The sequence below is a fragment of the Penicillium hispanicum genome (assembly GCF_028827665.1).
Source record: "Penicillium hispanicum strain IBT 35686 chromosome Unknown utg000004l_segment0_segment0, whole genome shotgun sequence".
NCBI lineage: Eukaryota > Fungi > Ascomycota > Eurotiomycetes > Eurotiales > Aspergillaceae > Penicillium > Penicillium hispanicum.
In genome coordinates this window covers 3,366,267-3,383,419 of record NW_026623196.1, presented here as the reverse complement: position 1 = coordinate 3,383,419, position 17,153 = coordinate 3,366,267, and the positions used below count along the sequence as shown (strand labels likewise).

The 17,153-nt window shown below is 48.9% G+C and overlaps 7 protein-coding genes across 7 annotated transcripts; 5 read left to right on the top strand and 2 right to left on the bottom strand.

Annotated features, from left to right (window-relative positions):
• Window positions 1-153: 153 nt before the first annotated feature.
• On the bottom strand, window positions 154-521 carry N7459_005048 (uncharacterized protein; the record flags this gene model as incomplete). Its single annotated transcript, XM_056944232.1, has 2 exons — window positions 154-451; window positions 505-521. 2 exons carry the CDS (start codon window positions 519-521, stop codon window positions 154-156), a joined length of 315 nt encoding a protein of 104 aa, XP_056801115.1.
• Window positions 522-1,491: 970 nt separating this feature from the next.
• N7459_005047 (uncharacterized protein) lies at window positions 1,492-1,795 on the top strand (the record flags this gene model as incomplete). The annotated part of the gene is made up of 2 exons (XM_056944231.1): window positions 1,492-1,522; window positions 1,611-1,795. 2 exons carry the CDS (start codon window positions 1,492-1,494, stop codon window positions 1,793-1,795), a joined length of 216 nt encoding a protein of 71 aa, XP_056801114.1.
• Window positions 1,796-2,265: 470 nt separating this feature from the next.
• N7459_005046 (uncharacterized protein) lies at window positions 2,266-3,626 on the top strand (the record flags this gene model as incomplete). Its single annotated transcript, XM_056944230.1, has 2 exons — window positions 2,266-3,199; window positions 3,250-3,626. 2 exons carry the CDS (start codon window positions 2,266-2,268, stop codon window positions 3,624-3,626), a joined length of 1,311 nt encoding a protein of 436 aa, XP_056801113.1.
• Window positions 3,627-5,864: 2,238 nt separating this feature from the next.
• Window positions 5,865-6,605, top strand: N7459_005045 (DUF3716 domain-containing protein; the record flags this gene model as incomplete). The annotated part of the gene is made up of 1 exon (XM_056944229.1): window positions 5,865-6,605. One exon carries the CDS (start codon window positions 5,865-5,867, stop codon window positions 6,603-6,605), a length of 741 nt encoding a protein of 246 aa, XP_056801112.1.
• Window positions 6,606-6,902: 297 nt separating this feature from the next.
• On the top strand, window positions 6,903-10,459 carry N7459_005044 (uncharacterized protein; the record flags this gene model as incomplete). Its single annotated transcript, XM_056944228.1, has 6 exons — window positions 6,903-7,108; window positions 7,194-7,434; window positions 7,485-8,984; window positions 9,045-9,444; window positions 10,088-10,095; window positions 10,238-10,459. The coding sequence occupies 6 exons, from the start codon at window positions 6,903-6,905 to the stop codon at window positions 10,457-10,459; spliced, it is 2,577 nt and encodes an 858-aa protein (XP_056801111.1).
• A 2,929-nt stretch (window positions 10,460-13,388) lies between these two features.
• Window positions 13,389-13,855, top strand: N7459_005043 (calcium-independent phospholipase A2-gamma; the record flags this gene model as incomplete). The annotated part of the gene is made up of 3 exons (XM_056944227.1): window positions 13,389-13,605; window positions 13,684-13,768; window positions 13,831-13,855. 3 exons carry the CDS (start codon window positions 13,389-13,391, stop codon window positions 13,853-13,855), a joined length of 327 nt encoding a protein of 108 aa, XP_056801110.1.
• Window positions 13,856-15,115: 1,260 nt separating this feature from the next.
• N7459_005042 (uncharacterized protein) lies at window positions 15,116-16,229 on the bottom strand (the record flags this gene model as incomplete). Its single annotated transcript, XM_056944226.1, has 3 exons — window positions 15,116-15,480; window positions 15,561-15,910; window positions 15,979-16,229. The coding sequence occupies 3 exons, from the start codon at window positions 16,227-16,229 to the stop codon at window positions 15,116-15,118; spliced, it is 966 nt and encodes a 321-aa protein (XP_056801109.1).
• Window positions 16,230-17,153: the final 924 nt, after the last annotated feature.

The window sequence follows — 17,153 nt, the reverse complement described above, 5'->3', positions numbered from 1 at the left end:
CTGATCCAATCTTTCCTGGTCGTATATATGTCCTGATTATTCATACAGACACGTCCATTTAGCGCAGGTCCGTCTATTGGATCCCATGCTTGTGCTAGCACATCATCAGGCTCAGGCTCGGGATCAGGCTCGGGATCAGGCTCGGGTTGTAGATTATGTTCCTCGGCCAGCTCGCTCTCTCTTTCGGTAGAGTTTCTGGTTCGTGTCATATGTCTTTTCACTGCGCTGCGGGGTCTTGTATGCCCCAAGATAGGCGAATTCGCAGAAACCGAGGAACGTATCCTCCTCCACATCCTCCAACACGGCGTGTCCTTCGGTGGACTCTTTCATCAAACCATTGTTGATAAGGTTGAAGAGTGGAAAAGACAGGTTGCGTGTGACTTCTGTGTGGACTGTGAGACGGGCCTTTCCGTTTCCTACGAGGAAGTGAAAAACGGGCGATCGAATGATACTTGACATATCAGTCCCCAGTCGAGTACAGTACTATCCACGGTAGAGACTTACCTTTTGAAGTCACTCATATTTATGAAAGAATTATATTGCTTCAAGCCCGACCTATTTTCACCTGAGGGAATAGATAATGCCGGAAAATCTGGGTATACTTTGGTCATCGAGCCCACTCTAGAAACCAGTTTTTTTATATATGGGATGTTGATGTCGGGTAACGTCAATGAAGCGGACATCAGGCAGGAGTGCATAAAGCAGGAAGCAAGATTGTGTACGCAATAGGCATTGATTTATGTGAATATTAAAAGGCGAGAAGCGGGGAAATATAAGTATGAGTTGGTCTTACAGGCATCTGTGACGTGTCAGCCGGCTATAGATGGTGCTGTGGAGCGGACTTTGGCTTGTTCGCTCTATGAAGGCATCGAAATACTCTTCAACGCTATGATAGCCGGTAGAATAATTGTTACGCCAAATAATTTTACAGAGTGTCAGAAATATTCTTCCCTTCGTCACTAGCTATGGCGAGGCGTTTGGACAATCAATCACGTCATTACATAGTAATAACCCAGTTCTATTTAGATCACGTGACATCCAACACCTGCGTGTGGATGCAAAGCCTGCCTTTCGAGACACCAAACTCTTAGGTTTTCCCACAATTCTTCGTTTTACCGGTTATTGGGAACCAAAAAGTCATTTCTCAGCTGATTTACCAACAATTAGATCATTTTATCCATGTCTTTTCGAACTCTCTCTGCCGAGGATGTGATGGCGGTGGGTACGAGAATCATGCAAGTGGGGTGGGAGGGCGGTAAGATTGTCGTAGCTTACAGCAAACCTGCCCTTGAAAAGTCCGCGAACTTGACAGCTCAGGTTGGTACACACCTTCTAGATATGAAAAAGGCTCTAATGCTCGATATCAAAATCCGGTAGGCAGCAACTTGGAGTGCTCAAAACCCAATTCTCGCTGCTTACGCAGTTGTCGGCACCACTGGAGCGACTATTATGGCGGCTCCCGGCCTTGCAACAGCCCTAGTACTCTCGAGTATGGGCTTCACGATGAGCGGTATACAAGCAGGTATGTGCAATGTAGTAGAAAACTCAACAAATTGCTAACTATCCCCTATGCTATGAAGCTTGAATGACCATTTGTTTCCGAGATGCAGGGTCTGCGGCCGCAACCGCCCATAGTTGGATTGGAAATATTGTAGCGGGGAGCGCGATGGCTATAGGACAGAGTGCTGGTGCAGGAGGAAATGGCTTGGTCATTATTAACGGAGCTGCACAGTTAGGAGGTGCTGCAATGGCTGTGGGAAGTGCTGGCCTAGCATGGATCAAGGCTCAATTATAAGCCCCATATTAGTCTTACCTACTTTGACAGCCATCTGTTATGTCGAGCAAGCTATAATTTATCCATGACACGAGTGAGTTGGTACGATCACGATGCGACCAACTCACAAGCGAAAAGCTAGATAGAGAGAGCCTTAAGATGGTTTAACCACTGACCGGCGAGCCTAAATAGTGAGCGATAGCTCTGCGGAGCGGCTACTGAAGCGAAGGACGTCCGTGAATAGACAGTATGATGCTAGATCAGGTCGACTTCGAGAAATTCTAACTTAATGGAAACTCATGGAATCGATTAGTAGTTCTGCCCAAAAGGAGTCAATGCACGGATACCCGAAGGGTGAGTTGGGCCACGATCTGCCCACCTGCCCCAATATCACCACCAGCGGCTTAAGGTGCTCAACTACACCATCTTAGTCCATTCTCCGTCACCATATAAAGCGAATACATCAGCTTTGAACGAGTCATCGAATCAGTATGAGCCTTCCGACTTATACTATAGATCCAGACGGTGAAGTGATCATAATATTGCGCAATGCAAACAGTCCGTTTGCACAGCTGGCGGGAAGTCTATCTACTAGGGACTCCAACACCGTTGGGTGGTTTTTTGGCAATACCGAAAGTCCTCGCGGGGTAACCGGGGCGCCGGAATCTTCCGTCGAAGAGCCAGAGCTGAGTCCCAAGGAAAAGAGGAAGAAAAGGAAGGAAAAGAAAAGAAAGTCTCGCACAATTCTGACGGCTCTTGAGTCCACTTTGCCAAATGAAGAGCCCATTCCTGCAGAATCTGCTGCCACAGAATACCCTGTCGAAGAAGAGCCTACTACTGAAGAAGCTGCTGAAGAGCCCGCTCCCGAGGCATCTGTTGCTGCAGAATACCCTGCTGATAAGCCCGCTTATAAAAAGGCTGCTACCGAAGGGAACTTTGCTGAATTAGAGGTCTGCAGCTGCTTTCGTATTCAGGTGTCTGCGAAACATTTGATGTTTTCCTCCCCGGTTTTTAAAAGAATACTGGCTGGTGGCTGGAAAGAAAGTATAACTTACTTTCAGAAAGGCTCAGTTGAGGTCACTGCGGAAAGCTGGGATATTGAAGCGCTCATGATTCTACTAAAGGCTATTCATGGTCAATTCTATCATATACCCAAAAAGTTGAGCCTTGAGATGCTTGCCAAAGTTGCTGTTATAGCAGACTACTATGACTGCAAGGAGGCTTTGCACTTCCTAAAAGATATGTGGATCACGAACACAGAAGAGGATATTCCTACAACGGCTTCTCGGGATTTGATTTTATGGCTATGGATCGCCTGGTTTTTTCAACTCCCTTCCGAATTCAAATCCACAACTTCCATCGCCATGTCACAGAGCGATGACTGGATTGATATGTTGGGACTTCCGGTACCAGACAATGTCATAGGTGAGGGTAGACGAACTTTCCCAGGTGCTTGAAAACTAATAGAATTGCAGGTTCAATGAACGAATGCAGAGAAAAGGCTATCAATGATTTGATTGTCCTTCTTTATGACACACGAGATGCCTTTTTACGCGGCTCTAGAGGTTGCTGTTTCGAGTGTCGCTCAATCATGTATGGGGGTCTTACTCTACAGATGCAGTCAAACAACCTGCTCCTGCCGAAGCCCAAGGCACCTTTTCCAAATTTGAATTATAATCATCTTGTGCGGACGGTCATGAAATTCACATCGCCAAGATGGTATAACACCTTGCGTTTTTCGATCTATGAACCCCACGACCTGCATAATTGCTCCGATGCCTCCTTCAAATCCATGTTCGTGAAACTGGCGGATTGTGTCGAGGGTCTGGAACTAGAGCAGCTCACTGATTGACAATTTGAGACCACTGTGGTGCCTTCGGAGCGACTAGTCACTTTGGTTGAAAATGCGGTCATGGTGCGACGTTGAGTGTACTGTAAGCAAGCCTTCTTATTCAGGATATTACCTTTGAGTCTGCGTACGATAGTGCTTTTTACACTGACAAGCTGCATATCGCGCTCATTGTCGGAAACCGATATTAAGCCGGGTAGATCAACGATCGTCAGACTTCTGGAGGAAGCTAGATGGTCATGAACGATTGAAAATATAATACAAGAATCAAGTATTAAGATGCTGTCTATCCAGGGTAATAGACCAGAGGCAAGGAAGTAGTGGTAACAAGAACATGTGGTAATAATAGCACGGATGAAGCAGTATTGATAATATTGCTATATCATCACTACTGCTTCATCCTCACTATATCACCACATAGAAAGTGTCACTTCTATCTGTGTTCCCGTTTTCTTTCCTAGGACATAGCTCTAAAATAGTATAGTAGGGCCTTTCTACCAAGTCCTCCTTGTAGCGACGCCTCTTTTCCAATCCCTCGGTCATGCGACTGTGGTGTATTTGATTTGAGTGAAGAATACACTTCGTGTAGACATGCTGTCCGCAATCTCGCCACCCTACGGACCACTTAGACTGCGTACCGACGTACTTGTGTGATGCCGATGTGTGGACGAATTTCTCTAGGCTGAATATGACTGTTGATCTGCGGACTTGTCACCTGAGGGCTAACACCAAGATTCGTTCCTTGGCGCCTCTTATGTCGCGGACAATCCAGGCGGCGCTCAACTTGGTGATCTCAGGAATCGCCTCGATGACCAAATGAAGTCCCCATGTTTTTTCCGGGGACGTACTCCTATGAATCGGAGCTCGGTTTCAGCGTTGCCAGCTGAGCCTACCAAATGGTCATGACCCCATCAGGATATGTCTGAGGCATATTCAAAAGCTTCGCCAAATCCTGTCTTCGTTCAAGCCAAGGTTGTCTGCGAGTGCTCTATACAAAACCCGGTTGCACCTTTTGTGGAACCTGATAAGTCCCAACTGGAGGAACTCTCTGATTTTCCGACTTCGAGTAGTTGCCTCCAGTTCGGTAATCGCAAAGGTGCAAATTATTGCATCCTTCGGGATTCGGCCCCAGACCTCGCACTCACAGGATCCTCCTAGCCATGTGTAGCCGTGTCCGTCAGTGGTACCAAGTCAGACGCTTTGAATACCGGCGTAGTCGGTTTCAACAGGTCAATGAAACTGACTATGGCACCTCCTTGGTTGTGGATAGCCCGATGAAGCAGTAGTGACGATGAAGCAGTAGTGACGATGAAGCAGTAGTGATGATAGGGCAATGATCAGAGAGGCTTGGTAGGACGATGCAGCGATGGCGTAGATGATGGAGGGTTTGGCAGCGGCGGGAAGAGAGTACTTGACAGCGGCGACGCAGCTGAGGGAGCAAAGAAGGGAGTTTTGGCAGTGGCGAGGAGGGAGTTTTGGTAGTAGCGAAGAGGGAGTTCTTGGTAGCGGCGACACAAACGGAGGAGTAAAAAGGGGGCTTTGGCGGTGGCGACGCAGCTGAGGGATCTGACGAGGGAGGTTTGGCAATAACGATGTGTTAGTTTTCACCAACCCCACATCTGACTCGGTGGTCATAATGCCGGCACAAAATCGGAGTGCGCTGAAGGGCTTCTCCGAAATGTAGGGAAAGGGGTAGAGAAGATATAATTGGCCACTGTACTACAAACATATATATATATATTTGTACCGCTCACCGAATACATTGGAAATGTGAATCTTTTACACAAAGAGCGAGCGTGAGAAGCAAATTTATAAAATGGTCACGGCAGTAGAAAATAGAAGTAGGCCCTAGAGCTAGGTGTGGATTACAAATTAAGGCCCTGTCTAGATATAACAGGCCACAGCCCTAGTTTCAATCAGGCATTGTCCAAGCATTTCGTTTTTAGGTAATCATGCAACTATTCACAGTCAGGCTTCCACCGCTGAAAGTTTTATGATATCAGGCACTGTCTGCCCCTTTCCAAAACAGGTAAGAGATGAATCTAGGCACTGTCTAACTACCATGCGGAAATTTCCGGAAACTTATTTGGATTTTCCATGGCTATAAAAGAACTTCTCTTCTCTTTTTAAACTCTCCTTCTATATCTCTCTTCTGTCCTGTCCGCACTGTCCTACAATCCTCATGTATGATTCATATTCATCATCTTAATGCTCACTAACCTCATTGTTTATAGATCCAAGATGTCTGCCTCGAGCCCTACCTCTAGCCTCAACCAACCTCGCCTCCGCCATCTGTCTGCATCTTATGACGCATCCGTGCCGTCTGTCCCTCCGCACTCACTGTCTGATAATGATGCCTCCTCCTCCTCCCCCCGCCAGTCAGCCATCCAAGACACCACAACCAGCCAGCAGATCATCATACACATTGTTCGTCTGGCCAATGAGCGGAATGAGCCCTTGCCCCTCCAGTTCCACTTCATCCTCCGGCCATTCTGTACAACACAAGCCCACCAGGACCTGTTGGTCCTCCCTGGTTACCCTGTGGCCATTGCCCCCCAGGCCATCCAGGCGGCCCAGATCACCTCCGGGCAGCTGTCTCATATCAATGCGTTACTTGCCCAGTCCCGTGGCCGACGCTCGCAGCCAATGTGCCACGCATGCGCGGCTCGGGTCGATGGCCCATTTCCATTCCAGGAGTGTGTACGGATCTCTGGTTTTTTTGGCGGGTGCTGTGGGAACTGTGAATGGCTAGGTCTTGGCCGTCAATGCTCCGCCCGAGATTCTCCCCTTCGTCTGGGTCTCTGGGACTTTCTCGCCCGCCTATCCCCGCAAGATCCGCTGATTGAGGATATTGACCTCGATGGCCCACGACAATTGGACCTCCCGCTCCCGTACCCAGTGATCCTGATAGATCATGCACTGTATCGAGTAAGGGGGAATGGTAGACTGGAGCTGCTGGAGCCTCTCTTGGTGATCGACTGAACTGTCCACCGATAATCGATCTAAGAAAAAAGACAGAGTGGGCCTTAGGGCCGATAGTGAAGAAGGGAGATCTTAGGAAATTGATTTTTGCTAGTGGAAGATGGATTTGTTGAGGAATTGCTCAAGGCTTCGTATGAGACTTTAGCTCTCTCTCCCTGTCCTCGATATAATCTTTCTTAATCACAACGTCTCTACTCGAATCTCAGTTAGACAGCCTCCCTCCTACCCCCACCAATCACTATCTACCGCTGATTCCACTAAAGCTACAGAGGTACACCTAACACCACTTCGCTCACTATGGATCCCTTGGAAGGTGGTCCCCGCCGTCAGGCAAGGCGAGACTGTCCAGATCGAGTACCGAACCGAGACGTGGCTGGTCACACCTATGACGCGCCTATCATTATTGACAGCACCACCGACGCCAGCGAGAGCACAGATGGGGACATTGTGCCGGACTTCGTGCAGACGTTACTCACACAGGCTGGACAGGCCAGTGATACACGGTACGCAAGACATCTAGTGGGAATGATAACCTCACCTCCACCCCCTCTCCCCCCACCACCAATTGACTAGAAGTTTTGCGGCTAGTCTTGGCGAAGCAACCGCGAATTTCCAGCTCGACCGGCTCAACGACCGTGAGTTATGGTGGATGTGTCAGCGCTTCTTTAAGCTCCAGGGAACGGAGGGCCAGATGCCCAGCCACCAGATCGATATCGACGGACTCCGGGTCCCTCTGAAGCCACACCAGGCATTCGCTGCGTTCTACATGCTCCATTCAGAAAAGAGGCGCCATGGTGGGTTCCTGGCAGATGAAATGGGTTTAGGGAAGGTAGGCTACAACGTGGGGCGTTCTTCTATGGCCTGCTAATCGTGGTGTAGACTATTACCGTATTCGCTGTCTGCGCCCTTTCTCGCTGGCTCACTCTTGCGCATGACGAGGTTACTCAGTACCGCAAGGATCGTACCGGCAGCCACCCTCGTCATCTACCGGAAGGGAATCTTTCCAGTAATCCGGCCCACTGCCCGAGCGCCCACCTGTTCCCTATCTGCTGTCCATGCGTCGGGATGGGCCCCTCAATCACAATGAAGCCGCTCGCCTGGCCGACGCTAATTCTTGTGCCCGCACAACTTCTTCGGAACTGGGGGAATGAATGGAATAAAGCGGTAGACACCAAGCACCCTCGCCTGCGGATGACCCTTCTGGTTGGCCACCGGGATAGCAGGTCATTACAACAACCAGATGTCCAGCAGTGGGAGGCCTGTGCGCAGAACCAGCCGGACTGCCCTAGTCTCCGCTTTGCGCGCTCTGGGGAGCTGGCCAGGGCATTTGCGTGGCAGGCGTTGTTGGGGAAAGGGAGCCGTCAGCTCCGCCAAATGGACCAGCAGGTTATCCAAGAGTGGAATAGCACGAAGGATCGGCGTGTCTCTGGCGAGTGTCCTCAGCTATGGAAAGGGAATGGAGGCAAGGATCGCCTGGTGGTCCTCACCACCCCCCAGTCCTATGGCAGGCATGTCGCTAACGCCCTAGAGTGCGAAGCCACGGTAGAGGATGCGTCTGGGGAGAAGGCAACAAGATCGGTGTGTGGTGCCCTCTGGGGTCGTGCTTTCCGGGATGAGTGCCACCAGGAGAAGAATGAGGCTAAGACCTGTGAGATCTTAAAGGGCCTTCGGGGAGGGACTCGGCTTTGGTTCCTGTCCGGCACCCCCTTCGAGATCTCGCCCGCCGATCTCGCCCAATATGTCGACTGCCTTTGGGGCCAGGCGTGGAAAAGGACACCAGAGCTCGCGGATTGCTCGCGGGAAGACTTTGAGGAACTGGGCCGACAGTTCAATTCCGCACGTGATCGGCAGCGCACCGCTGTGGTCGTGGCGGAGTTCCGGCGACGGCTCCAGGCCCTTGGCTTTATCCGACGTACCGTCGATTCCCAGTGGTTTGGTGAAAAGCTTTTGACTCTTCCTACAGCCAAGAGAGAGGACATAATCTGCGCTCTAGACCGAGTTACGCGTTGCGCCCTTCGTAGTGCTCGGACGAAGCTCGAGAGAGAGTATGCGCAAACACAGACTCGCGCTGTTGGCAAGTCTGTCAATATCCTCCACCGACTCCGCCTTTTCACAACATTCCCTGCGCTGGCACAGGTGTCACAGCAGGAGCACCTCCCGCTGACCCTGACTGATATCAAACGACAGCCCTGGCCCCGCAATAATGGGGAGTTTCGCAGCTCCCCCTTCCAGCAGCACCTGCAGGCGATCCTCGAAGGGTCCGCCAAGTTCAAGCAGCTCTGCTCTCTGGTCAGAAGCCTAGAACTAGACTGTAATGGCCAGCGCGCTAAGATATTAGTTATGTCGGAGATTCCTGTCGCGGCCATCATTACATACTTAGTAGGTTTACCCCCCGCTAGTGGAGGCAAGAGTGGCAATGGACTGACTGACAAGTTCCAGGGCCTCACCGCAGAGTTTCCGGATCAGCACCCTGCCCTTCTCCTATCCGGCCAGCTTCAGAGAAATCAGCGATACGTCGACGCGTTCAATGAGATGAACACTGGGGTGGAGCGTTCCGTGGAGGCTGCTTGCGGTCAGCTCGAGTGGGAGACCAGCCCTGGTATTCTGGTCAGCACAACCCGCATACTTGGACTGGGCTTTACCTGCGTCCGCGCCTTCCACGCTGTGCTTCTTGAGCCAAGCCTCCTCAAATCCACCGAGGATCAGGCGTTTGGACGGATCCACCGGATTGGGCAGATGAATGATTATGTCTATCAGGTCCGGCTGCTGACCAAAGACTCCGATGTGGAGAAGCAGATCATCCAGCGCCAAGCAACCCGACAAGAGCTCCAGTGTGATGGTAGGGCATAAGGCCAAGCGCCCACTTTAGAGACATCGTGGGTTGGGGCCAGTGGGTAGAAAAGCAAACCACTGGTCCGAAACGGCAGTGAGGGTGATCGAAACAGCGACCGATCCTGAAACGTCACTAGACTCCACAGCAGCTAGCCTAGGTTGGAATGGTAGCACTTTTGGCCCCAGCGGATGAACTCAGGAACTATGACCGAGTTTAAAAGCGCCAAACCGCTGGCCTCGTGGAATAATTTCCTCTGTTTTGGAACAGACAGAGAAACCGACGCTAGAAAGACATGGCGTGTTTCAATCACTTTGAGAGCCTTCCAATCAAGCTATTGGAATTAATTCTCGACCTTTGTTCTCATGAGATAAATCCTCTAAGATTTGCGCTTTGCGCGTTGACAGTTCCTTGGCCCCACTTGGCGATTCGCTCACGAGCACGTCCAACAAGACGACGGTCACATGCGATGTTTCCCCAGGGAGTTTTGCCCCCAGGGAGTTTTTCCCCGGAGGCGTTCGGAAGGTTATTATTAATTACAAATTAGCTATTAACTAAATTACGTGAAGGCCCTCGTAGCTCACAAGAGCGGATTCTGTTGAGGGGCTGGAACTAGGGCGGCTCACTGGCTGACGATTTGAGACCACTGTAGTGTCAAGTGTAAGCTAGCCTGCTTATTCAGGACATTGCCTTTGAGGATCTGCGTATGGAGTTGATAGTGCTTTTTACCCGTTGGACCCAGTTAACAGTATGGGCCCAAGTGGCTCGTAAACCTAAGTTATGTAAGCTGTATTTTCCACAGTCCTGCTGGCCCTCCCAGTCCGCTGGCCCTCTTAGTCCGCTGGCCCTCTTAGTCCCGCTGGCCATAGATGACTTTCAAATGGAAAACGAATGCCTAGATAACCAGCTGGGCTATAAAGGCCAGCAGGACTGGGAGGGCCAGCAGGACTGGGAGGGCCAGCAGGACTGGGAGGGCCAGCAGGACTGGGAGGGCCAGCAGGACTGGGAGGGCCAGCAGGACTAGAGAGGGCCAGCAGGACTAAGAGGGACAGCGGGACTAGGAGGTCTAGCGGGACTAAGAGGGCCAGCGGGACTAAGAGAGCCAGCGGGATTGAGAGGGCTAGCAGGACTGGGAGGGCTAGCAGGACTGAGAGGGCCAGCTAACTCTTCTAGTCCCGCTGGCTCTCTTAATCTTGCTGGCCCTCTCAGTCCCGCTGGCCCTCTTAGTCCTGCTGGCCCTCTTAATCCCGCTGGCCCTCTCAGTCCCGCTAGCCCTCTCAATCCCGCTAGACCTCCTAGTCCCGCTGGCCCTCTTAATCCTGCTGGCCCTCTTAGTCCTGCTGGCCCTCTCAGTCCCGCTAGACCTCCTAGTCCCGCTATCCCTTTTAGTCCTGCTAGCCCTCCTAGTCTTGCTGGCCCTCCCAGTCCTGCTGGCCCTCTCAGTCCCGCTAGACCTCCTAGTCCCGCAGGACTAAGGGGCCCACTGAACTTAATCGAATTGTTTCGGTTTGGTCCTAGCCCTCCTAGTCTTGCTGGCCCTCCCAGTCCTGCTGGCCCTCTCAGTCCCGCTAGACCTCCTAGTCCCGCAGGACTAAGGGGCCCACTGAACTTAATCGAATTGTTTCGGTTTGGTCCAGCGGGACTGAGAGGGCCAGCGGGAGAGTACGATCGACCAAACTAAAACAATTCGATTAAGTTCTCCTCTCCCTGGGCCTCTTAGTCCTGCTGGCCCTATTTGGAGTTTCACCATGACGTCATCTATAGAACGGAAATCAAGAAGTGCGCTACAGCTCGAAAGGGGAGTCTGCTTAGCACCTGTTAGTTTACCCGAGCCATGGGATTAGTTATGGAATAGAGAAAATTAAAGATGCGGGGATATTAAAAATTGGGAGAATTGGGTAGGAGGGAAGTTTACGGGTGTATGAATATTAAAAATCGGGAATATTGTGAAAAGGAAAACTTTACGGGGATGGGAAAATTAAAGAACTTAAATATTTGCCACGGGGAAATTTTAGGTGTGCTCTAAAATAACTACGCAATAAATTTAAAGCAGGTATAATATTTATTCTCTATAATATTATTTCTCTTCGGTGTTACCACGGATTTAACCTTAGCGCTGTTCGATGTTACGCCAGATTTAACCTAAGCGCTGTTCCGTCGGCGATTCGCTAACGTCAAGTCACGTTGGCCTTGAATAAAAGGATAAGCAGAAAATTCTTTTTCGGAAGATCATGACTTACGATAGACATTCTAGCTTATCCCAAATATTGATCCGAAGGTGAGCTACAGGTGAGAATAGCAATGCAGCTAGAATTGCAGGTATATATTTTGATATCCTCCTTATCCTGGTCGGACCCTTAGTTAAGCGCCGAACGCAAATAGCATGTGGCCATGGTTTGCCCAAGGAAATCGTGGCCTCTTGCTCATACAAAAGTTAAAAAATTCCCTTTTACGCATTTGCAGTATTTGAAAAATAATTTGCTACTTCCTATCAACAAGCCTATACCTTATAACCACTCTCAGTCGCATTTATAAACCGTCCAGAAACCGAACAGAGAAATCGCTCTCAATGGCTGCTAAAACCTCTGATCAATCATCGAAGAGGAAGTTGATACACCAGAAACAATGTCGCCGCCGGACGAACCTAATGAAGAAGGCATACGAATATAGTCAGATGTGTGATGCGGATGTATACGTGGGTATTCGCCTCCGAGAAACGGGTCAGGTACATGTTTTATCCTTGGATGACTCGGGATTTTGGGCATTTCTCAATTCCCAACTGGTATGTTGTGGAAATTCGGTTTTGTAGAAAATGCTAACTTGCTAGGGTCGCCATTACCCAACTCCAAAATTTGATTACGGTCCAGCACCTGGCAAAGACTGAGGAAGACGAGTTTTATTATGGAATAATCAATATTTCAATACATGCGTTATAGTCCAGATATAATTTCTATATCTATATTTTTGTCTTTGCATGCTTTTCTATTATAGTATTTAATAAAGATAGCTGGTCCACTTATTGTGTCATCGAGAAGGCTCCTAAACGTACTATATTAGCAAATGACATCTTTCCTTTATTTTCCTGTCTCCAGCCTTGAATTCAGGTAGAACCTTGGGCATCATGAGAGGCGGCATTGTTGGAGCCTAAAGCAGTGCAGGTGCGCTGATATAGGGTAGCGCTCTGGGTGAAACGGAAAGTAAGCATCCCACGACACACCTGATCGTCAGATCATCTACATCACGGGAACACTTGTTCCTAGAGAAAGGCCATAGTTTTCCGGGTACACTAAGCATCCCACGACACACTTGATCGTCAGATCACCTAGGTCGCGAGAACGCTTGTTTCTTGAGAAAGGCCATAGTTTTCCGGGTACACTAAGCATCCCACGACACACTTGATCGTCAGATCATCTACATCGCGGGAACGCTTGTTTCTAGAGAAAGGCCATAGTTTTCCAAGTACACTAAGCACCCTACGATAGGCTTGATCGTCAGATCACCTCTGTCGTGGGAACTCTTATTACTTGAGAAAGGCCATAGTTCTGAGTACCCTAAGCATCCCAGGACACTTGATCGTCAGATTACCTATGTCGCGGGAACACTCGCTTCCTAAGAAAGGCTATAGTTTTGTTAATATGATTTTAGAGTGGATTAGTGCCTGAGGCAGCAAGTTTGGTCCAGAAACGGTGTGTGAACACAGGTCAGGGGGGTGCCTTTGAAGGTTAAGTGGGGTTCTCAACCTGAGGCATCAACGCTCTTTGTTACCACTTTCTTTCATCTTACATTACATTTCACATCTATAATCAGCCATAAAAAGTTTGTTCGGCACTAAACTTCTTTTGATATGATGACATTACAAAACTGGCATAGCCTCGATGCCCCTCTTTTATGCGACTTGGATGTGAACCATCTTTCATTTATCTGTCAGCACTCATTGGTTTTTTGAGATACAAATGGCACCCTACCTACCGTCGTCCACACTCCGGCTCACTGATGCGGCCAAATGCAGCAAGTGCGTTCGATTTAACGTAGATCGTGGCCTCGATATCACCTTATTGGGCTGGGAGCAGGATACCACTGCCCCTGTGCACACCCGAAGCTGTCTTTCTGAGCAGACCAGGACAATTGAGAAGCCCGTTGACGTTTTCACGTGGAGTGCCTCATCAATAGGTAGGTCTGGCGTCGAACCGAATTACTCTGACAGTAGCAAAATCAGACAAGCAAGCTGAGCTTAATCTCATATCGCAGACTACCCAATAACTGGAGATGATCTTGGTGATATAGCACTGGATCACAAGTCTCGGGCCTACTATATCATTGAGCCTTTCGTGTGGTATTGCGTTAGTACTCGACTTTTATAACATTTCAATTTCATACACGCTAACTTGATCCTAGTGCAGATGTGATTATGGTCCAATGAGCAGGGAATCATATAGTTCATGTCAGCAATGTGGTGCTAGGAGATGTTTCTTGTGCGAGGAGGTAGAAATCTAATCAGATCTTGGAGCGATTACCAGACCTCCAACCTTTGGGTCGCATGGCACAACGCGACGAGTGCCTTAAACACCCTTCAAAGCTCACCTGCGCCCCAGCTTTTGAGGCTCAATCCTGAGTTATGCGGATTGCAGCCGTTACCGAATACTCTGTCCCAATAGGAAAATGCTGCAGTTTGATGTTTCGTTTAAATCATACCCAGCGCATACCCCGGCTCGGGACCTACACTGGGGCTCGCGAGTTTTGTCTACGATGGAAAAAATAGTAGGCTCTGAGCTCAGCGGTTTTACTGATGTTCTGAGAGTGCAATCACTTAAGAGGCATTCACATTGTTCAAGTCAGGGTCGGCAGCATTACAGTGATTCAGGTCAGAGACAGTCAACGATGGAGTGCATGGTATGGAGCACCTGAATCTGGAACCAACGGTTCGGAGCATGAGTGGGACAACCCCCGGAAGGATCTGATCTTCAGTTATGAGATGCACAACTAGATTTGAAGCTTTGCAGGGCTCTCTGTAAATGAGGCCTAACATTCGTGCTCTTGTTAGTGGACAGCTGATATGGAATCTTTCTGATGAGACAAAAAGCCAGAAATTTGTCCACATTTTGAACATTATCTATGTGAATCCAACCGGGATTGCAGTCAAGCTATGAATAAGCCTCTTGAAGCATTGGAGAGTAAGTCTTTTGCTCATTACCCCACTTAATTTTAGCGTCAGACGGTGTTTCTGCCCAAAAGTCATGATCAACGTCGCTTGTCTCACAATCGAAAGGGGTTTTCTCAGTATGAGGCCTCAAGAAGATAAGATAGCGCGTAAAGTCGTTCAGTAGATGATTTGGAACGTTCTATACAACTTCCCAACAGCAAGAATGGACTATAGCACTGCCTTTTCTCGAGGGATATTTTTCAGCGGGTCGAAGCCCATCGACACATATCTCCATTTCCAGCCCTTCCAAGTGTCTTTTTCCTGCGTCGAAGGCCCGATTAGCCGTACGCATACGACACACACATTATACAAGCCGGGAAGCGAAGGAGCGCGGAGTGAGGCGGTTGCTTCTGATGTAGGTCCAGCTCGATACGGAGGAATCGCTTGTGGAAGAGACGTCCGTCATTCATGCGGTGAGACAAATAAATACGGCAGATCTATCGAGCAAGCTTCTAGCGTAGATAACCACCCTCAGTATGTCTAATTACACGCTCTCGTCCAGAATTTTGTTGGTTTTCTACCTAGGCCAGCAACGTCTTTCTCTGCCACTTCCTTAGGGTCGCTATCGTATTTACTGAGTAGGTCCGACTGCGGCTTCAGCATAACCTTGTCTCCGATGGTTGTATCAAGAGATTCGGTGATAATCGCGACTGGCGTTGGGCCCTTGTCGATGCGGTACCAGAAAGCTTCGTATCCTCCAATATTGAATACGATGGTCTTGTCATCAATCGCGTCGAATCCATCAGGGTCACTCATAACTTGAACACTGCCCTTCGACGCGGAATTTGTCAAGAAACCGCTCTCGGTCTCTCCGTAGGTCGGATCTTGTAAAATTAGCGTCGGGCCTACTGGGTGTTAGTGATCTGTTTTGTATTGCTTTTGTTTTGAATTATCATCTTCCAAATGATATCAAGAACTCTCTTACCGCTCTTCAGATCCTCCTGTATAGTAAGCATAATTGCCGTTTGAATATAGGATTGCTCCTGGTTTCTTGTTTCGGCTGCTTCAGAGAAAGGATTTATAGCGTTTAACGATCCACAGCCTAGACCGAGAATCTTTGATACGGCAACCTCCCCACTGAGCTCATCCAGTGATTCCTTGAATTTCTTATAGGTGTCCGTCTTCTTCCATTCTGTCTTTGCAGCATCAAGCTTTGTTTTCATGATTCCTTGCTGTTGTTCATCCTGGTTCTTTGGCGGGTAGAATCCAACCTGTGCTTTCGTTGTGGGCTCCTTTCCTTCACCCAACGGGTCGTAGTCGTAGTATGCTTGGTATCTATAGGCACAAACCATATTAGTATTCAAGATGAACAAAGGCTCCTGCGGAATAATGAACAAACTCACTCGGGGGTATACGGAAGGTTTCTGCCTTTGATCTTCTCTTCATACTTGTTGATCCATTCCTTGTCGTTATCGCTAACTGCTGCTATATCTTTCTTTGAGCCAGTCTTTGTATTGACTAACACAATCTCTTTCCCATCGGTCACCTCGAGCCCTCTCTTCGTGAGGATGCTGACATCCGTTGATATTGGGGACCCGATAGCACCCAAAAGAATGCACCCGAAAAGGGCTAATAAGTAGGGGAGAGATTTCATTATGAGAACCAAATGAGAAAAGTCGATAATAATTCACCTCGAATCCGGATGCAGATACAAAGAAAAGAGAAGGGTAGACACAGGGGCCACGTACACGATTTTAAAACTCCGGTGTTGTCATTGATAAAAGAGAGAAAAAATACCTCAGTTGCAGCTCAGCCATTGTAATATTCCTTCAGGATCTTGAAAGGCCATTCCTTCAAAGTGGGGGCCAATTATATAAGGGCTAACAGCCCATGCTATTCTTGGGCTCAGTGGAACAAAAAGAGGACAGACTAGGGGCGAAAACCATTGTAATATTCCTTCAGGATCTTCAAAGGCCATTCCTTCAAAGTGGGGGCCAATTATATAGGGGCTGACAGCCCATGCTATTCTTGGGCTCAGTGGAACAAAAAGAGGACGGACTCGGGGCCAAACAATCACATGAATATACTGGGTAGGCGTGGCACAAGCAGCTTGTTGATAATGTAATCCACCAGCTAGCGAATCGCGTGTCAGAACGTGGTCGTTACTATATAGACTAACCAGCCCCACTTTATTTTTTTTTTCAAAAAATATTCGTGCCCAGTGGCGCCCCACACCCCAACATACCAATTCGAAGCAATTTGGATTCTCTCTACCTATAAGTAACCGAATCAATTAAAAAAAAAAAAAAATCTCATCTCCGGGCTCCCAGCCAATTGTCTCTCTCTCTGTCTAGCTAGATCGGGCGGCACTGGCGTTGGTGTGGTGTTATTGACTGCTTTTCTGGCATCACGCTGCATGCGACGGTCGGTTTGGGCACGCTCTCTGGCCAACCGATCCGCAATACTGCGTTGTGCGTCACGTACGCTATAGTAACCCATCTTTGGCATCTGGCGTCTGCTTTGAACCCTTTTTTGGGGCAAATTAGGCAAGACTTCTCGGCACGTATCGGATTTACTG